The sequence below is a fragment of the Taurulus bubalis genome (genome assembly GCF_910589615.1).
Source record: "Taurulus bubalis genome assembly, chromosome: 15".
Lineage (NCBI taxonomy): Eukaryota > Metazoa > Chordata > Actinopteri > Perciformes > Cottidae > Taurulus > Taurulus bubalis.
In genome coordinates, this window is record NC_136603.1 from 1,813,924 (window position 1) to 1,830,238 (window position 16,315).

General features: G+C 41.8%; 2 protein-coding genes across 2 annotated transcripts; one reads left to right on the forward strand and one right to left on the reverse strand.

The window, feature by feature from the left end:
- The first annotated feature begins 1,902 nt into the window (after positions 1–1,902).
- On the forward strand, positions 1,903–6,128 carry LOC306747558 (C-type isolectin Sp-CL4-like). Its single transcript, XM_079230615.1, has 6 exons — positions 1,903–1,918; positions 2,049–2,161; positions 2,248–2,381; positions 3,843–3,968; positions 4,415–4,529; positions 5,829–6,128. Exons 2-6 carry the CDS (start codon positions 2,095–2,097, stop codon positions 5,894–5,896), a joined length of 510 nt encoding a protein of 169 aa, XP_079086741.1. The 5' UTR covers positions 1,903–1,918; positions 2,049–2,094; the 3' UTR covers positions 5,897–6,128.
- A 1,033-nt stretch (positions 6,129–7,161) lies between these two features.
- LOC306747611 (uncharacterized protein) lies at positions 7,162–13,708 on the reverse strand. The gene is made up of 13 exons (XM_079230677.1): positions 13,589–13,708; positions 13,268–13,420; positions 12,837–12,975; positions 12,154–12,766; positions 11,534–11,675; positions 11,286–11,429; positions 11,152–11,208; positions 10,617–10,675; positions 9,883–10,067; positions 9,381–9,781; positions 8,856–8,955; positions 8,136–8,343; positions 7,162–8,033 (listed from the first exon to the last, which is right to left on the reverse strand). Exons 1-13 carry the CDS (start codon positions 13,591–13,593, stop codon positions 7,897–7,899), a joined length of 2,343 nt encoding a protein of 780 aa, XP_079086803.1. The 5' UTR covers positions 13,594–13,708; the 3' UTR covers positions 7,162–7,896.
- Positions 13,709–16,315: the final 2,607 nt, after the last annotated feature.

Sequence of the window (16,315 nt, forward strand, 5' to 3'; positions counted from 1 at the left end):
GAGGAGCAACCAAGTCTTCATCGGAGCCTTGTGGAACATGTGGAGAAGATGCAGGCTCACATGACATGGCTCAAGCCCAAGAAGCACAGCGAGTTTACAATAGGGGCCACTGTGGCTAAGTGGTTAGAATGCCTGTATTTCAATCAGAAGGTTGGTGGTTCGTGCCCCGGCTCTGCTAGTCCATGTCGCTGTGTCCCTGATCAAGACACCTAAAGCCTAGTTTATGGTTCTCCGTCAGGTCGACGCAGACCCCTACGCCGTAGCCTGACGCGCACCTCCAAAAAATCCTAACTACGCGTCACGTTGACGCGTCACGTTGACGCGGCCCGTAAGCGCTGTGATTGGTCCGCTCAGAACGTAATTTCCGGCAGTTGCTTTTTCCCAGCCTCGACCGGTTTAGTGGTTGTACAGACCACCTCCGCAAACGTCTTCTCTGTCGCCTGCGCTTCAACATTTGCAATATGAGCATTTGCTCTTCAATATTGATGAGCTCCAACTTTAATGCAGCCGCTCCAACTTGGTCGCCATTGTTTACTGTGACCGGAATTCGGCTATAACCCCTGAAACCACACAGCCACGCAGGCACACCCCCCTGGCGGCATGGCGGTTAATTGCAGGCAACGCGTTCCCTCGACGCAGAACTTCGAATGCTCAACGACGGCGTCACGTCGACGGCGAACCATAAACTAGGCTTTACCCCTAATTACTCTCCGTTGCTGTGTCTACGGTGTGTAGAGCAAAAATGTAAGTCGCTTTGGATAAAAGCATCAGCCGAATGTAATGTACAATAGGGGGGCCCAACCTCGTGAGCTCCAACCAGGGGACAAAGTGCTGGTCCTAATCCTCACCACTAACCACAAGTGTGTTGCCTTCTGGCAAAAGGCCCTATGAGGTGGCAGAGAAGGTAGGCCCAGTCAACTACGAGGCTAAGAGGTTTTTGTCTTTTCACATATTTCTATGAGATCAGGCTCTTTCTTTCTGTCCTGTTTCACCACCGTGTTTCTCTAAAGACTGTCTGCTCTGCCAACATCAATGAAAAAGACCTGAAGTCAACCGGTTCCTCCCTGAGCTCTGGCAATGCCCCGTGGATGTTTGATCACATTCATCTTCCACGCAAGGAAGTTACCCTTCGTTTTGGGAGGCGGATCATGAATACATTAATATTATTAGAGCGATCACAAACTGCAGACAGGAACGTACTGAACCCTAAAAAGTCAAGTCTTAACCCTAATATTGAATGATGGACATTGTGTAAAGATCTTTGACCCCACAATGCAATTCATACAAGGACACACACACTCACCAACCTGCTGTCAGTTCCATCAAAGTTCAAGTTCAATCGTCACTTGAAGCATAAAAATACATTGTTTCAAATAATATGTGTGACTTTCTCTGAGGGAAACTGATGGAATTGGATGCAAACAAACCCCAGTAGTTAGTGAATGTGGCCCCTGGAGTACAGCAATAGAAGCCCTGCATCCTGCATCAAGATGAGCTATAATGATAAGAACTATAATGAGGGGTGGGCTGTGGGGACCATAGTGTCCAGCTGGTGAATCCCAAACACATCTTTTTGGGAGAGATATTTTGCAAAATATGGACTTTGAGAATTCTTTTAGTGAGTTCTATACAGGCCGTTCCACATATCAACATTTAGAAAACATTCATAGAGCTGCAATTCATGAACTGGCCAACACTCAACCTAGTGTTGAAGAAGTGCTTTGTTTGTTCATAGATGCTTCATATTATAATGTTGTAACTGAATAGAGGTGGATCCTACTTCTGGGATGACGTGGAAGGTAAACAGACGTGTTGTTGAAGTAGTTCATGTTTTAACATTCAGACCCTCAGGCATGGCTGTGAAAGGTATTTAAACAGACCTTCAGTATGAGATGCAACGAGGGAGAAGACACTTGTGGTGAGTCCTCTTTGTCTCTTGGTGGAGGTTTTAGAGAACAGAAATAACTTTAATCTGATCTGTGGGTTAGAAAACTGGTAACAACTGAAGTGTCTTGTTGTAATGGGGTTGAATGGTGTGGCATTTCCAGGTGATATTCCAGTTGTAGAGTTCTGAGAGTCAGTGAATCCTGAGCCATGCGTCCTGTTGTGGTGACTGCCGTCCTTCTTCTGGTGGTGCTGATGTCCATGTCAGCCTCTGCAGGTAAGAACCAAACTGTCACTAAATAACTTTCTACACAGACACCAGGAACACTAAACTAACAGCACTTCTTTTTTTCTGTGAAACAGGGAATCCTGATTTAATGTGTCGGACCAAATATCACGCCAAACCATGTAGAATTGATGCTGCCTGGGTCCAGTTCGGTAAAGACCGCTGTGTGAGGGTGTTCCACAGACCAGCTTTGAATTATGACAATGCGAGGGTAAGAAAAACAAACACACACCAGACTACAGACAGTACATTTAACCTCTTCCTGTTCACACAGTCTCATCACTTCACTAGAAGAAGTGAGGAAAGAGGAGGACGCTGTATTTATGGAAAGGAGAAGTCCATTTACTCTCAAGTATAGTCAAGTGTTTTAATAAAGCAGGAACACCTATGGAGGGTCATTTACCCAGAGCAAGTTTTGAAAATAGATTCTTATAATTTTGGCATTTTTGAAAATAAACAGAAATCTTATTGGTAATGTCTCACGTTAAAAACTTGTGAAACTGCAAAAGAAAATTTAATTTGAAGACAAAATTCATCTTAAAGAATTGTCACCTTTTTGCTTTTGTTTGAAATGTGTGGGTCCTTTTGTAGCTTCATACTGCTCACTGACATTATTGAAGGAGGGTGTGTCTTATTGGAGGTAGACGTGTCTTATTGAAGGTGGACGTGTCTTATTGAAGGTGGACGTGTCTTATTGAAGGTAGACGTGTCTTATTGAAGGTAGGCGTGTCTTATTGAAGGTAGACGTGTCTTATTGAAGGTAGGCGTGTCTTATTGAAGGTAGTTGTGTCTTATTGAAGGTGGACGTGTCTTATTGAAGGTGGAGGTGTCTTATTGAAGGTAGGCGTGTCTTATTGAAGGTAGACGTGTCTTATTGAAGGTAGGTGTGTGTTATTGAAGGTGTAAGTGTCTTATTGTAGGTAGGCGTGTCTTATTGAAGGTGGACGTGTCTTATTGAAGGTAGGCGTGTCTTATTGAAGGTAGACGTGTCTTATTGAAGGTAAGCGTGTCTTATTGAAGGTAGGCGTCTCTTATTGAAGGTAGGCGTGTCTTATTGAAGGTAGGCGTGTCTTATTGAAGGTAGGCGTCTCTTATTGAAGGTAGGCGTGTCTTATTGAAGGTAGGCGTGTCTTATTGAAGGTAGGCGTGTCTTATTGAAGGTGGACATGTCTTATTGAAGGTGGACGTGTCTTTTTGAAGGCGTGTCTTATTGACGATAGACGTGTCTTATTGAAGGCGTGTCTTAATGCAGGTGGGCGTGTCTTTTTGACGGTAGTTGTGTCTTATTGAAGGTAGGCGTGTCTTATTGAAGGTAGGCGTGTCTAATTTAAGTTGTGTCTTATTGAAGGTGGGCGTGTCTCTCTGACCCAATCCCTGTTTTTTTCAACAGGCACGTGTTCGGGTGATTTTCACCCGACGTTAGTGATAGAGGGTGAAAACTTCCGGATGTGTTTTAACATTGAAGGAGACTTTTCCTTCACAGGACAAGACTCACATGTCCCAGGAACATGTGGACCAAAGAACAAGTTCAGTTAGTGTTCTAGGGTTAAGGGTGTATTCTCCTCAGAGCAGAAGGGAACTGAACAGCCTTCATGACTTCAGGTCAGGAGAAGAAAGTTCAAATCAGGGAATTAGGATGAAGAATAATCCTCATTATCTCTTTTGATTACAGAAACAATGTCAGAACTTCGCTGGAGAGCTGGTATCAATCCACAGCCTTGCTGAGCTGGAACAACTGGAATGTGCCATGTACAAGGCTACGACTGGAAAAGATCATTACTGGATTGGAATGCATCGGGTAAGAAGTGAATGTTTCTGTTCAGTTTGTGCCTCTAATGTGTTTACAATGAAAACACAGAGGTAAACATGTGTTATTGAATTATGTTACTACTCTCACTAATCGTCCACCAAAGAAATCTACAAAAAAGCCCCTGAAGCACATAGAAACATCCTACTGAGCTGAATACTACTTAGTGTGTACTTCTATCTCAGAGTACCATGTTGTAGTACTGCATTAACCTGCTGACACATATTAATGTTATGTTGCAGATTCAGATTTGACTCAAACTATGTAATAATTCAATTTGATGCATAATAACTATTATTAATCCAGGAGACAACTCCAATGCAGTGGATTGTTATTCTGATCATTATTATGTTGAGATGAAAAACACAGACTGTATGAATGTTAGTACAGTAGTCATCCTCAGGTCATCCATTGTTTGTTTCTTTGTTTCTTTTCAGTCTCATAAAGGATTAGTTTGGGATGATGGGTCTAAACACGACTACTCCAATTGGGCTCGGGGCCAACCCGACAACTCTTGGTGGCAAGAGCATTGCATTGAGATGAACTACTGGAGTAAGTAAACTAAAGACTCAGGAGGAGAGGTTATAACTTCATAGAGATGAACGTAGACTTCTGAACCTCAAGAAAAGACACTTTCATGACCCCTGGTGGATGATTATTAAAGGAGCTCAAGAAAACAGTCCAGATGAGCATGAAGGAAGGTGCTGCATTTAAACCTCACTGAACCTCTTCATGTCACACTGATTTAAAATACTGTGTCAGATTGGGAAGTCCATTCTGTATACACCTCTCTGACACCAGAGTATGTAATGTCTGTATGTCTGCAACAAAGCAGGGGTCACTAATAGGAGGACCGTGGTCCGGATCCGGTCCTAGACGCGTTGTATCTGAACCCTGAACCCAGAACCCAGAGATCATTGATTATTACATTTTGATGGAGCGCTTCTATTTAAACTTGTCCAGCCTTCAGGGCACTCGTTCAGCGGTCCAAGAAACACACCACCAACTACATGCATGTAAATCATCTCACGTGACGCTACTCAGAAAACCAAATATGTATTCTGATCAACTTCCTGCCTCGTGATGTCTCATATATTCAGAGACCGAGATGATTATTAAAAGCAGCAATGTGAAGCTCCACTACGAGACAAAGCACAGAACCTTTGATCAAACGTACCCACTCACATCTGAGATGAAGTACAGGAAATAAACCTGAGAGCTCAATATGATCAGAATGCTAACATTCATTTACTGTCCAATAATGATGTAAACAGAGAGGACTAGAGCTGAAACAAGTGGTTTAATAACCACAGATGAAGTCCCTTTTTAGATTATGAGATCAATATAACAAGTTTTCAGTGAATTCAGTGGAATTCATTTTTTTTAAATGAATTACTTCATTTTAAGAGTCACGTTTTTCAAAATCATTCTGTTCTTTCACTCTTTCATTCATTCATAAATACATCCCATATTTTAATTGAAACAAGATAACTTTTATTTTGTGATTCATCTAATTCAATTTGAAAACTAACTATCAATATTGTTGAGATATTATTTAATTGAACTTCATTTGATTTGACAGTCAGTTGTTGACTTCATACAGACGTTAACACAACTGTTTCACACAATACATGAATATATTCAGAGTCCTGGGTTTCCTCAACATGAAGAGAGGGTTTAAGTGAAGGACGAGGCATATCAGGAGCATATATTATTATAGTATAATGCAGTAAGTACACACATTCATAGCAAGTTCACACTGTGTAAAGACAACATGACAATAAGACACTTCAGTACCACCAACCCTGAAATCTCATTAATCACATGACTGTCCTGTTTTCTGTTTTACAGGCTGGGGACTCTGGAACGATGCAGCATGTCATTTTGAGAGGCCCTTTGTGTGTCAAGTGAAACTCTAGTAGTTCAGAGTGAGAATCTAGTAGTTCAGAGTGAGACTCTACTAGTTCAGAGTGAGACTCTAGTAGTTCAGAGTGAGACTCTAGTAGTTCAGAGTGAGACTCTAGTAGTTCAGAGTGAGACTCTAGTAGTTCAGAGTGAACATGAAGAGCTGCAGTTGGACTCGTCTTCATCAACTGTAACCACTGCAAGCTTTCACATTTACTGCAATAAATATCCAGCATCATAAAGACATGTTGATGGTTCCTGTGTCTTCTGTTTGTATTCAGCTGTATGACAGTTGATCCATCTGTCTTCATGTCATGGCATCAGTAGAAAACACAGCTTCATCATATCACTCATCAAGACAGACTGAAGGCTGAGAAACCAGAGGGAACCAAACACTGATGAATCAGGACAACATGAAGCAGGATAACAATGACATGATGAAGTCTGACTTTGAGACAGTGTGATGTATACAGTCACGTTTCAATGAATAATTCATTTAACAACAAAATGAAGTCATTCTCATCTGTAGACTGTAGTCACTGCAGTCACATTAACACATTAGACTTCATAAGAGAGGGAACCCAACCTTCATGTTGACCTCACCTATACACCAGTAAAAATAATAAACTAGCATCTGGCTGCTAACTGTTTTAATATACGAGTGGGCTGTGATGATGATGATGTTGATGATGACGCATTAATTTAGTGTGTTGCATTAATATAGCGCATGAATGCTAAAAGCTGAAATGCATGAAAGCTAAAGTGTCAAATTAAAACTAATTGGCCAAAAATGCCGAAAGAATAAATGCTTTCATTAATTATTAGAGAGATGACCTGCACTGCTGAACGCAGGAGAGCTGAAATGTACTTGAAGTACATAAATGCATCAAAAGGAAAGCTGGTGTCAGACATGGTATCAAGCATGATCCAGATCATTCTGCATGAAATCATTATAACAATTATCACTACCTGGCAGTTTATCTCAATGTTCATGAACTCATTAATGTAAACATGACATGGCCTGCAAGGGGCTAAATGAGGGGTGACACACTGATGTCCAGTGTAGATATTTACATCCATTTATAGAAATGTAAATGTATATGTAAGCAAATGTATCTGTTCTTAAAACATACATCCATTTAATTTAGGGTTAAGAAACCCACATTACTCAAAGATCAAACTAAAAACAGAAGAAAATAACAAAGACAAAGATCAAACGCACGTTATTACATTAACTTTGTTCAAAGCTTTTTGTAATAAAGAAGACAAAAACCCAAAATATTTGCTCATTTTTATTGATCCATGAGAGGAGACATGTCGTGTTCATTTCCAGGTTCATACTTGTATTTTGGGTTTGTCTTAGAACACGTTTACACAGTTTAAAAAAATCAGAGTGGCTTCGTTGGCATGAAAGCTCAATAAAATGAACTACTACATTCTGTCTGTTTAAATCTGTATTCATCCTCTGAAACCTGCGTTTGCGCAAGTTTAAACTGTCGCTCAGCAAAAGCTTGGGTCCATGTTTACTTCCTGTCAGCTGATGTTATTCACCTGTTATTCAAGTTTAAAACTGTGAAATGGTCGATGTAATTATTGTTTAGTTGTGATCCTGACGGCTCGTTTAAAGGCACAGTTACTGAATACTTGTGCATGATTGAGCATCCCAATATTTACAGTATTTAAAAAAGATATATGAAAATCTCCCTTTTTATAACAGGGGACCTTGAAGCAAGAGTATCATAATTGACTTAAGTCTAGTCGTAAAAAACCTTTTGACATGTAATGTCAATCCCCCATCGAGTGGTACAACCTTTCAGTGTTGATTATTATAAAACTGCTTTCTGGTTACCTCTTTGCATCAGAACAGATTTGTCCTCACTAAAGTAAATTTCCTCTTAAAGGTGTAGACATTCATAAAGACACCCCAAAACTCGATATAGAATGGCAAACCCAATCAAAAAACCTACACGTAGTCAAATGTGATTAACTCAGAGCTGGTATTCTGCGTGCCGTCTTAGCTCTCAAATGTGGACAAAGGTTGGTATTTGACCTTTGTCACTTTGGCCTTGTACATGGCCACTGCACTGATCATGCCAACAGCTGCAAGAAGACATCCAGCGATGAATACCAGGTTCAGATTCAGGTGCAGCGCTGGAGGAAAGAGAAGCGCAATTATCCATTTGCTCTGGTCCAAAGTGGGGCTCAAACAAGTGAAGTGTGCTGGTAATACATGAACCCTCTCTGTTTTCACACCTGAGCTTTCGTTGCTCTCCGCTGATCTCTTCAGGCGCAGGGGACCCTGGGAAACGAAGTGCCTTGAGCTCTGAGTGACAGCCTCTCTCTTCCTGCGGTGATGATGAGGCGTCCGGCCGCTCGTCTTCGTGGAGTTGATGCATCCCTGCGAGCACCTGGTGTCGGTACTCCCTGCTTCACACATCAGGACATTGCAGCTGATGTACACCTGAATGCAACAGAGCACGCTGTCATGACTTCAGCAGACGGACTCTTACAGTGGAGAGCAGCTGGGGTCAGATCCAGTATGGAACCGACCGTCAGTGATGTTCTAGTCCTCAAGTCCATCCGTGTCAAGTGGTACAAGCTCTTTTTTTAAACTGGTCCATGCTGAGTTTATAGAGGTACAATTGCTCTGTCATGATCATTAGACATCAGATTCACAATGTGAAGCCACAGGTTGAAACAAACAATCAAATTCATAATAACCACATTCAAAAAAGTATTTGAAATTGAAGAATTACAATTGAAAAGGTATGAAAGGAGTTGCTTCACATTGTGTGTTTGATGCTTGACGATTCATTGCGCCTCTAATAAAGTTGCAGGAAGTCAACCTCTTTTTCACATTCCTTTGCACCTGTCCACTTCATCAAGTTGATTATCACTTAGTAAAACTAGCCAGATGAATATTCATTGAGAGATTTCCCAGAGACATCAACAGTCTCCTGCTCAAGTCTTTACCTGATCATGCAAGCCGATGAACTTGAAGGCCTCCATGCAGAACCTGAACTGTCTCTGGTGGGAGGGGGAATGTGTCTCAACGGTCGGATCCACTATACATCTAGTCAGAGCAAAGCCAGACAAAAAGATGAGACATATTGTATTGCCTCTAATACTCTAAGCCTTTCAATGGATGCCGTTAGAGAGGCAGAGGTATTGTTCTATTGTAGGTATTTACATGAGGAGGAAAGGTACTATAGAGGTTATGCAAAAGATGAAGTCAGTTCGGCATCGACTTCTCCATCCTGACAAGGTCATATTACATAAAAGACTCTAAACTAAAAGGAGATAATCATCTGCAGAGTAAAACACAAGACAGAGAGACACTTCATTTCCATCTATGACTCCACCGTCTACAAATTCATCATCTGTCATCCACACCTTACGGGGAAGTTAGTGACAAACCTCTCACAGGAAAGAAAACCACCACTCTTTACAAATACTGTCATGTCCTCTATTGCCACTAGGTGGTGTCCTCATGCCTACCCGTTCTCAATGATGGAGTAGGTTTGCTGGTAGTTTTTGTTGTCATATGGTGTAGCTCTGCAGGACTCCACAAACAGCACGGTGTTGTTGATGGAGGACGTGGCCTCTATCTGCATGTAGATCCGGTTCCCTAATTCATACACCAGCGGGTATGAATTTGGATCCACCATGGTTTGGTACTGGTTGTTGGGATAGAACTCAAACTGGTAGGTGAACGTGCCGAAGCCCCGGTCCCACACTGTGACCTTTTTCCTGTGTGCTGTGAAGCCCAGCGTCACGTTTCCACGTTTGGGGTACTGGCAGTAGAACTGCACCTCCAGCAGGTGTTTCCTGGTGATCACGTCGGTTGCGTTGTCAAACGTGGTGATTTCATTCTTGAACCTCAGGTTGTCATCGTCTTCCTGCAGAGGAAAAGGTTATGTAGTCAGTCCTCATACTGCCAGATAAAGGCAACGCCGATAACCGAGAGAAGAGCACAGCCGGTAACAAAACCCTGCGTTACCTCGATCTCAGTGCCACAACTGTTGAGGGGGATGACAGCGAAGACGTGAGTGCTGTTGGACTGCAGCCTGCAGGCGATGTTGGTGGCGTCGTTGAGCCGCAAATGGTCCTCATGGAGTCCAGAGAATGAAGCTTTCTCAACATGTACGGTCATTGTGGACTCGGTGCAGATCACATTGGAATTAACTAGAGGAAGAGATTGTTCAAAATACACATTAAACCAATGGTATGCCACTTATTTACAGGTGGCAGTTATGCCATCAAGAAATTCAGCAAACACTGGGAAGAAGAAGACTGTAAGCTAGTGAACCTTGATGTAAACAATTCAGGATTTTAAATATTTCAAACATATTCATCCATCCATTATCAGCCGCTTATCCGGGGTCGGGTCGCGGTGGCAGCAGGTTCAGCAGGCCGACCCAGGCTTCCCTCTCACCCGCAACACTTTCCAGCTCATTCTGGGGGACCCCGAGACGTTCCAAGGCCAGCCGGGAGATATAATCCCTCCAGCGTGTCCTTGGTCTTCCCCGGGGTCTCCTACCAGTTGGACGTGCCTGAAAAACCTCTAATGGGAGGCATCCAGGAGGCATCCTGACTTTTATAGAAGTACATGTCTTGCAGACATATTTATTCAATATATTTGGCCCTTTAACTCCGTATTTAGCATTTAGTAATTGGTGAAAATATACACCATTACAGCCGTAGTTATACAATAAAACATTAAAGTAGACTCACTTTGCTTCTTTCGGACTTCTACCAGAACACACCTCATCTCGGACTGATAGATGCCAGACCTGAGGAGCATTGATGAACACTGATTGAATTCCTGTTTCAGTTAGGCTGATATGACTGTTGCATTATTACTGCTGTTGTTGTCTCCTAGCTACGATCAAACTGATAAAAGTGAGTTTGTTAGGTAGGTAACTATAACCAGCGTTAGCAGACATAACAGTGCAAACTAAAAGGCTTGTGCAACAATGTCATATTTTGCACCTTTAAGATAAGACTTCATGTTGATGTTTGATCTCTTGTGTTCATGAATGAAATATATTTCAATTCAAGATTTGAGATTAAGTTTGAAAATCCAGAGTCTATCAGGTATTGGGTTTTCTAATTTTTAATACACATTTCCTTCTCACATTTTTAATGACATGTGAATTATTTAAATTATTTATGTTCTTAATTGGTTAAATCATTCTTAATTGTTCTTAACCTCTACCTTGTTGCTAAAGAAAAAAACGTGTTAAAAAAAAAAAAAAGTGTTACTTACTGTGAAGACGGTGTGTTGTGGTGATGGTGATGCTGTGTGGTAGCGGTTACAGCAGACCTGAAAGAGTGTGTTACAAAGTCAAATCATGGCACATACACACACACACATTCCCTCATAAGGAGCCCAAAGCTTACCCGGTCATCGATTCAACAGCAAAGCAAACCGGGAAAAAATCTCCCAGGTCATCTTCGATAGGCGTCCAGCTGATGACGAACTCCCCATGTGTGTTCCTTTGCTTGGTGATATTCAGTGGGCCACTGATGATAATATCATGTATTCTGTGTGAAAACAAAAGGAGGAAACCAGAGATGTATTGACTCCATATGGCTGATGTTATCTTACGCGCCTCGAGGCAACACTGATCACGTTGGGTCTCACTCACGTTGCGTGTGACGCTTGTGCTTTGACTGTGATCTCCACTTCTTTGTTGACCTCTGCTTGAAACCGGGCTCCATTTAAAGGTGTTGGGTACACAAACTTTGGCAAGTAGAGTCCCTCCTCACACAAGGGAGCAGGTGGGTCCACTGGAGTTAAAAATAGAAGATTACATTACATTCCAAAGTGCAATAAGTAAATAATACTTAAAACTGACATTTTTTTTGACTTTGCTGCTGACTGTGGATCAAAAAAGTGTCGCTCATTTTCATCAAAGACTAATTTTCCGGTTGGCTGTCGCTGTTCATGAAAAGTTGATGTTTTAAAGAGACATGTTTTTAACATGACAGACACATTCATTGTGGGAAACGAATTTGACAGGCAATGGTTTGCTGAATAAATAAAATGTAGAAAATCTAAAGCTAGTTTCTCGTCAAACTTTTCTCAGGGACTTTAAGATCACTAAAACAATGGCTTCTGTCGTGTGTAACATCTCACTACATTGTTGCCAGAGCTGCAACATGAAGGAAAGTCTCATCACAGTGAAGGCACTGCAGCAACAGTTTTTTGTTTAGTTTTTGTGGATTGACTCATAGAAAATGTTGTCACACAACAAAAATAACTCACCAAGAAAGGAGAATTGCAATGGCAATTTACTGAGGGGAGGAGTGTTGGCATGCAGGGGGGTGCTAGAGTATGGTGAGGTTGTTGTTGGTGCTGCGGTGGTGGTTGTTGTTGCTGCTGCGATGGTTGTTGTTGGTGGTGCGGTGGTTGTTGTTGCTGCTGCGATGGTTGTTGTTGGTGGTGCGGTGGTTGTTGTTGGTGCTGCGGTTGTTGTTGTTGCTGCTGCAATGGTTGTTGTTGCTGCTGCAATGGTTGTTGTTGGTACTGTGGTGGTTGTTGTTGCTGCTGCAATGGTTGTTGTTGGTGCTGCAGTGGTTGTTGTTGGTGCTGCGGTGGTTGTTGGGTGTGATGTGGTGGCTTTTTGTGCGGCAGTTGTGATGGGCCACCACGAAGTAATGTACCACCGGGATGTTGTAGTTGGGGCGGTTGTAGTGCTCCAACCGGGCCAAACTGTGGCTTGTCTTCTATGCCTCATAACCAGTGGGGCCCTGGCAGATTGGGATCCATCAGTGTAGGCCAGAGTGATGGGCCTTTGCGGGAAGTCCTCCACCATCAACTCAAATCCAAAAACTCTGGGGTCGGCTGTGGAGCTTTGGTAGTGTAATGTGCAAGAGCCCTGAGAATGTGAACATTTTAAGGTTATGTGAGGTATTACAATGTATTAGGAAATAGATATTTCAACTAACCTGATCTAAGGCAAAGCCTGGAGGTTGGTGACACGAGCCACACTCTAAATTTGAGATATCTCCATATCTGCATCGAACTTTGTCGCCATCAGGATCAAAGGACATCAGCTTGTATGACCGTGGGCAGTTCTGGGGAACTCTTGAGTAGACACATTACATGAGTTAGTAACAATCTACTATGCAAAGAGTTTTACACAAAATGATCTAATCAGACACAAACATGCACGTCTGGATAGCTAGACAAATGCAAGAAGTAATATAAAACCAGTGACATGCTGGTAGAGGTGTAGTTTCATAACATGTTCCAAGTGGAATAAAAAAAATGTTAAATCATAATTTAAATAGCAGAATACAATATCCTTTTATTTTGGCTCTTCCCAACAGGAAAACATTATAAAAACTAAATGCCATGCTAACTGCAGGGGACTTACCTGAGGAAAGGTAGAATGGCGATGTCTGGGGATCTGTTTGGTTTTCCAGTGTCAGATCTTGATCCCAAATCCAGGGAAGTCAGTAGTCTCCAATTATAATTATTCCTATAATTATACGCGTCACGCTTTTGGATCCAACAGCAGCTTGCAGCCCTGGTATGAGCATCAATCAAAAGACACTCTTTAAACGCTGCAGCGAACACTGGTTACTTTATATGATGAGCCCAACAAATACAACTGTCGGCTCCACACATTTGACTCAGTGAATACACACGAAGTGTAGCAGCATTGATATGATTTCAGAGGAAAATTTTAACTCACCTCATTTGAAAAGGTTTGTCACTCGGGACGTTTCTTGTGCTGACGGTTTCAGTTTCACACCATTGTCTGTTGGATTGTGGTGCATTGGTGCTCCTGTCAATGACATCTTTCTGAGTTCTGCGGACATAGCCACAGTTGCCTTGGTAACAATTCCAAGAGAGGGAGTACTGACACCCATCAAAGGTGTCTCTGTTGCGAATCTTCACCTGTGGAAACAGATCTACAGTTAGAGATGGTTGCTCTACTGGAGCTAAGGACATTCTTATGAATTACATTCATGTGTAATGTGTAAACACATCAGTTATTTTACTCTTACTGAGACATTTTAAGAAGGGTGTTCAACAACAACAAATGTAGTTAAAGGCCCTATTTTAGATTTTTTTTTAAATGCAAAAATGCATCGGTTTTTATTAAAAATCATCTTGAATTGAGTAAAGAAAACGTGAATGGAAACCATAATGACAACAATAATTATGGTATGTTCACGTTTATATTAAGTCAATTATTGTTCTCATCAAGCTTTTATGCATTTTTGTTCTTTTTTAGTGAAATCATAATTGTTTAGAGCGAGGCTAAAGGTCATCTGGGGAATTCCACAACATTCTTCTCTTTACCTGAACAAGTTATAGATCATATATTAATCAATGAACAGTACTCGGTTTTACGATGTTAAATAATTTAGGGTGTTCACATGAAGCTAGTGTGCCTTATTTATGAGAGAAAATGCAAAACACAATAACAAAATATAACAAGAATGAAAGCAGGAATCAGAAGTCAAGTGTTTTCCTTCCAACAACAGAAGGAATTTGACTGTTTCAGAAAGGAAGATAATTATTAACAAAGTAATTATAAGTAATAATAATACATTGTAAATATTTTCGATGTTCTAAAAAATGCTTTACAAGACATATAAAAGTGTATATAATAGCAAAAACGTTGATGCATTTAAACCCATTTAAAATAACAGCAGCAATTATAATAAAGGGATTAAATAAGCGTTTCCTAGAATATGATGAATCTCAGGGGAAACATAATCACACATCATCTGTAATGCATGCTGCATATCATATAAAAAAGCTGCATCTCTCACCCGTAATGATCCATCAGGGTTCTTTCCTTTGTAGGTGAAAGTCGTGGATCCCCCAAAGAAATGAGATGCAGCCGCCAGTGAGACCAGGAGCAGCTGAAGCAGGAGCACTGATGTGGAAGCCATGATGCCCTCAACTCACCTGTCAGGAGGTTCTCTGCCACTCACATCCACCTGCAGCATCATTATATACACTCACCGGTCGGCCGGCCAGATGATGGCAGTTCCTTCAAGTTTAAAGGAATGCACACAATGTGCTGGAAAAGGCTGCAGAACTGGTTTCACAACATCTTCTACTGTCAACACCTGCAACAGTGCCAAGTTGGATTAAAATGACAGATAATTGATGCCAGCATGGTGGCACCCTGTTCTCTGAGTCCGATAAGATAGTTTTAAACTGACATGGTTGCCTTGACAGGCGAGTCAATACATTCTTTTGCAAAGTTATTTAAATCTAGTTGTAAGAACTGAATGCAGAACGGGAACAGCATCATGCAAAAACTCAAATTAGTTTTATTTTGGCTCCTATATTCAGTTTGCAGGATTGATCACCAGGCAATTCCAACATCTACACAATCCAATGGTATTCAGCAACAACGATTCAATAATACAGCTTCCTCTTCCCGTAACAACCAGAATCTACATCTCTCGTCACAGTCTAAAGATATTGTGCAATCAAAGTTTTTGACTTCTGTCCTTCTCTCAGCAGCATCATGCACAGGTGCTTTAAGTGCTGAGTGCCTCTGTGTTAAAGAGACAGTAAACCCCAAATCAAAAACACATATTATTCCCCGTACCTGTGTGCTGCTATAAATTAATCTACATGGTTTTGGTGTGAGTTGCTGTTGTAGAAATTGTCTGTGAAGATGTCTGCCTTCGCTCCAATATAACAACAACTTTGAGTTCTCTTGAGTAACCGGGTCATGATTTCTGAAAAGAGACATTGCTGTTGAGTTTTCCAAATGTAAAGGTCATATATGTCATCTAATGAAAAGAAAGTCGACATCTCTACGGCCGATACCTCAAACACTCTTAGTAACTCACACCAAAACCAAAATTAGATTTTTGTGAAACAACTTGTTGAAATGTAAATTGAAGCACAACATGAGCGACAGTTTCCTGTTATGAAATGATCACTTGTCTTCTTTTTGAACTAAAACCTCTTCACTTCCATCCTACAGGTGTACATCACCTGCTCCATCATCCTGTGCGAGCCTGACAGTTCCTTTTCCAGATGTGCCAAGGGATGTCTGACGGATTCATCCCGGCGCAGACGCAAGCGTTCGCTGAACAAGGAGACAGTCGCATACTCCATTACCCAAGGTCCATTGCGGTTTGTCAGGCAGGCTGTTTCCAATGCAGCTGTACAGATGGACCGACCTAGCTCTTCTACCTACCCACCCACCGTCCCAACATCTTTCCTCCCCACCTACCTACTCACCTACCTACCTCCCTACTCACCTACCTACCTACCTACCTCCCTACTCACCTACCTACCTACCTACCTACCCACCGTCCCAACATCTTACCTACCTACCTACCTACCTACCTACCTACCCACCCACCGTCCCAACATCTTTCCTCCCCACCTACCTACCTACCTACTCATCTACCTCCCTCCCTCCCTCCCTACCTACCTA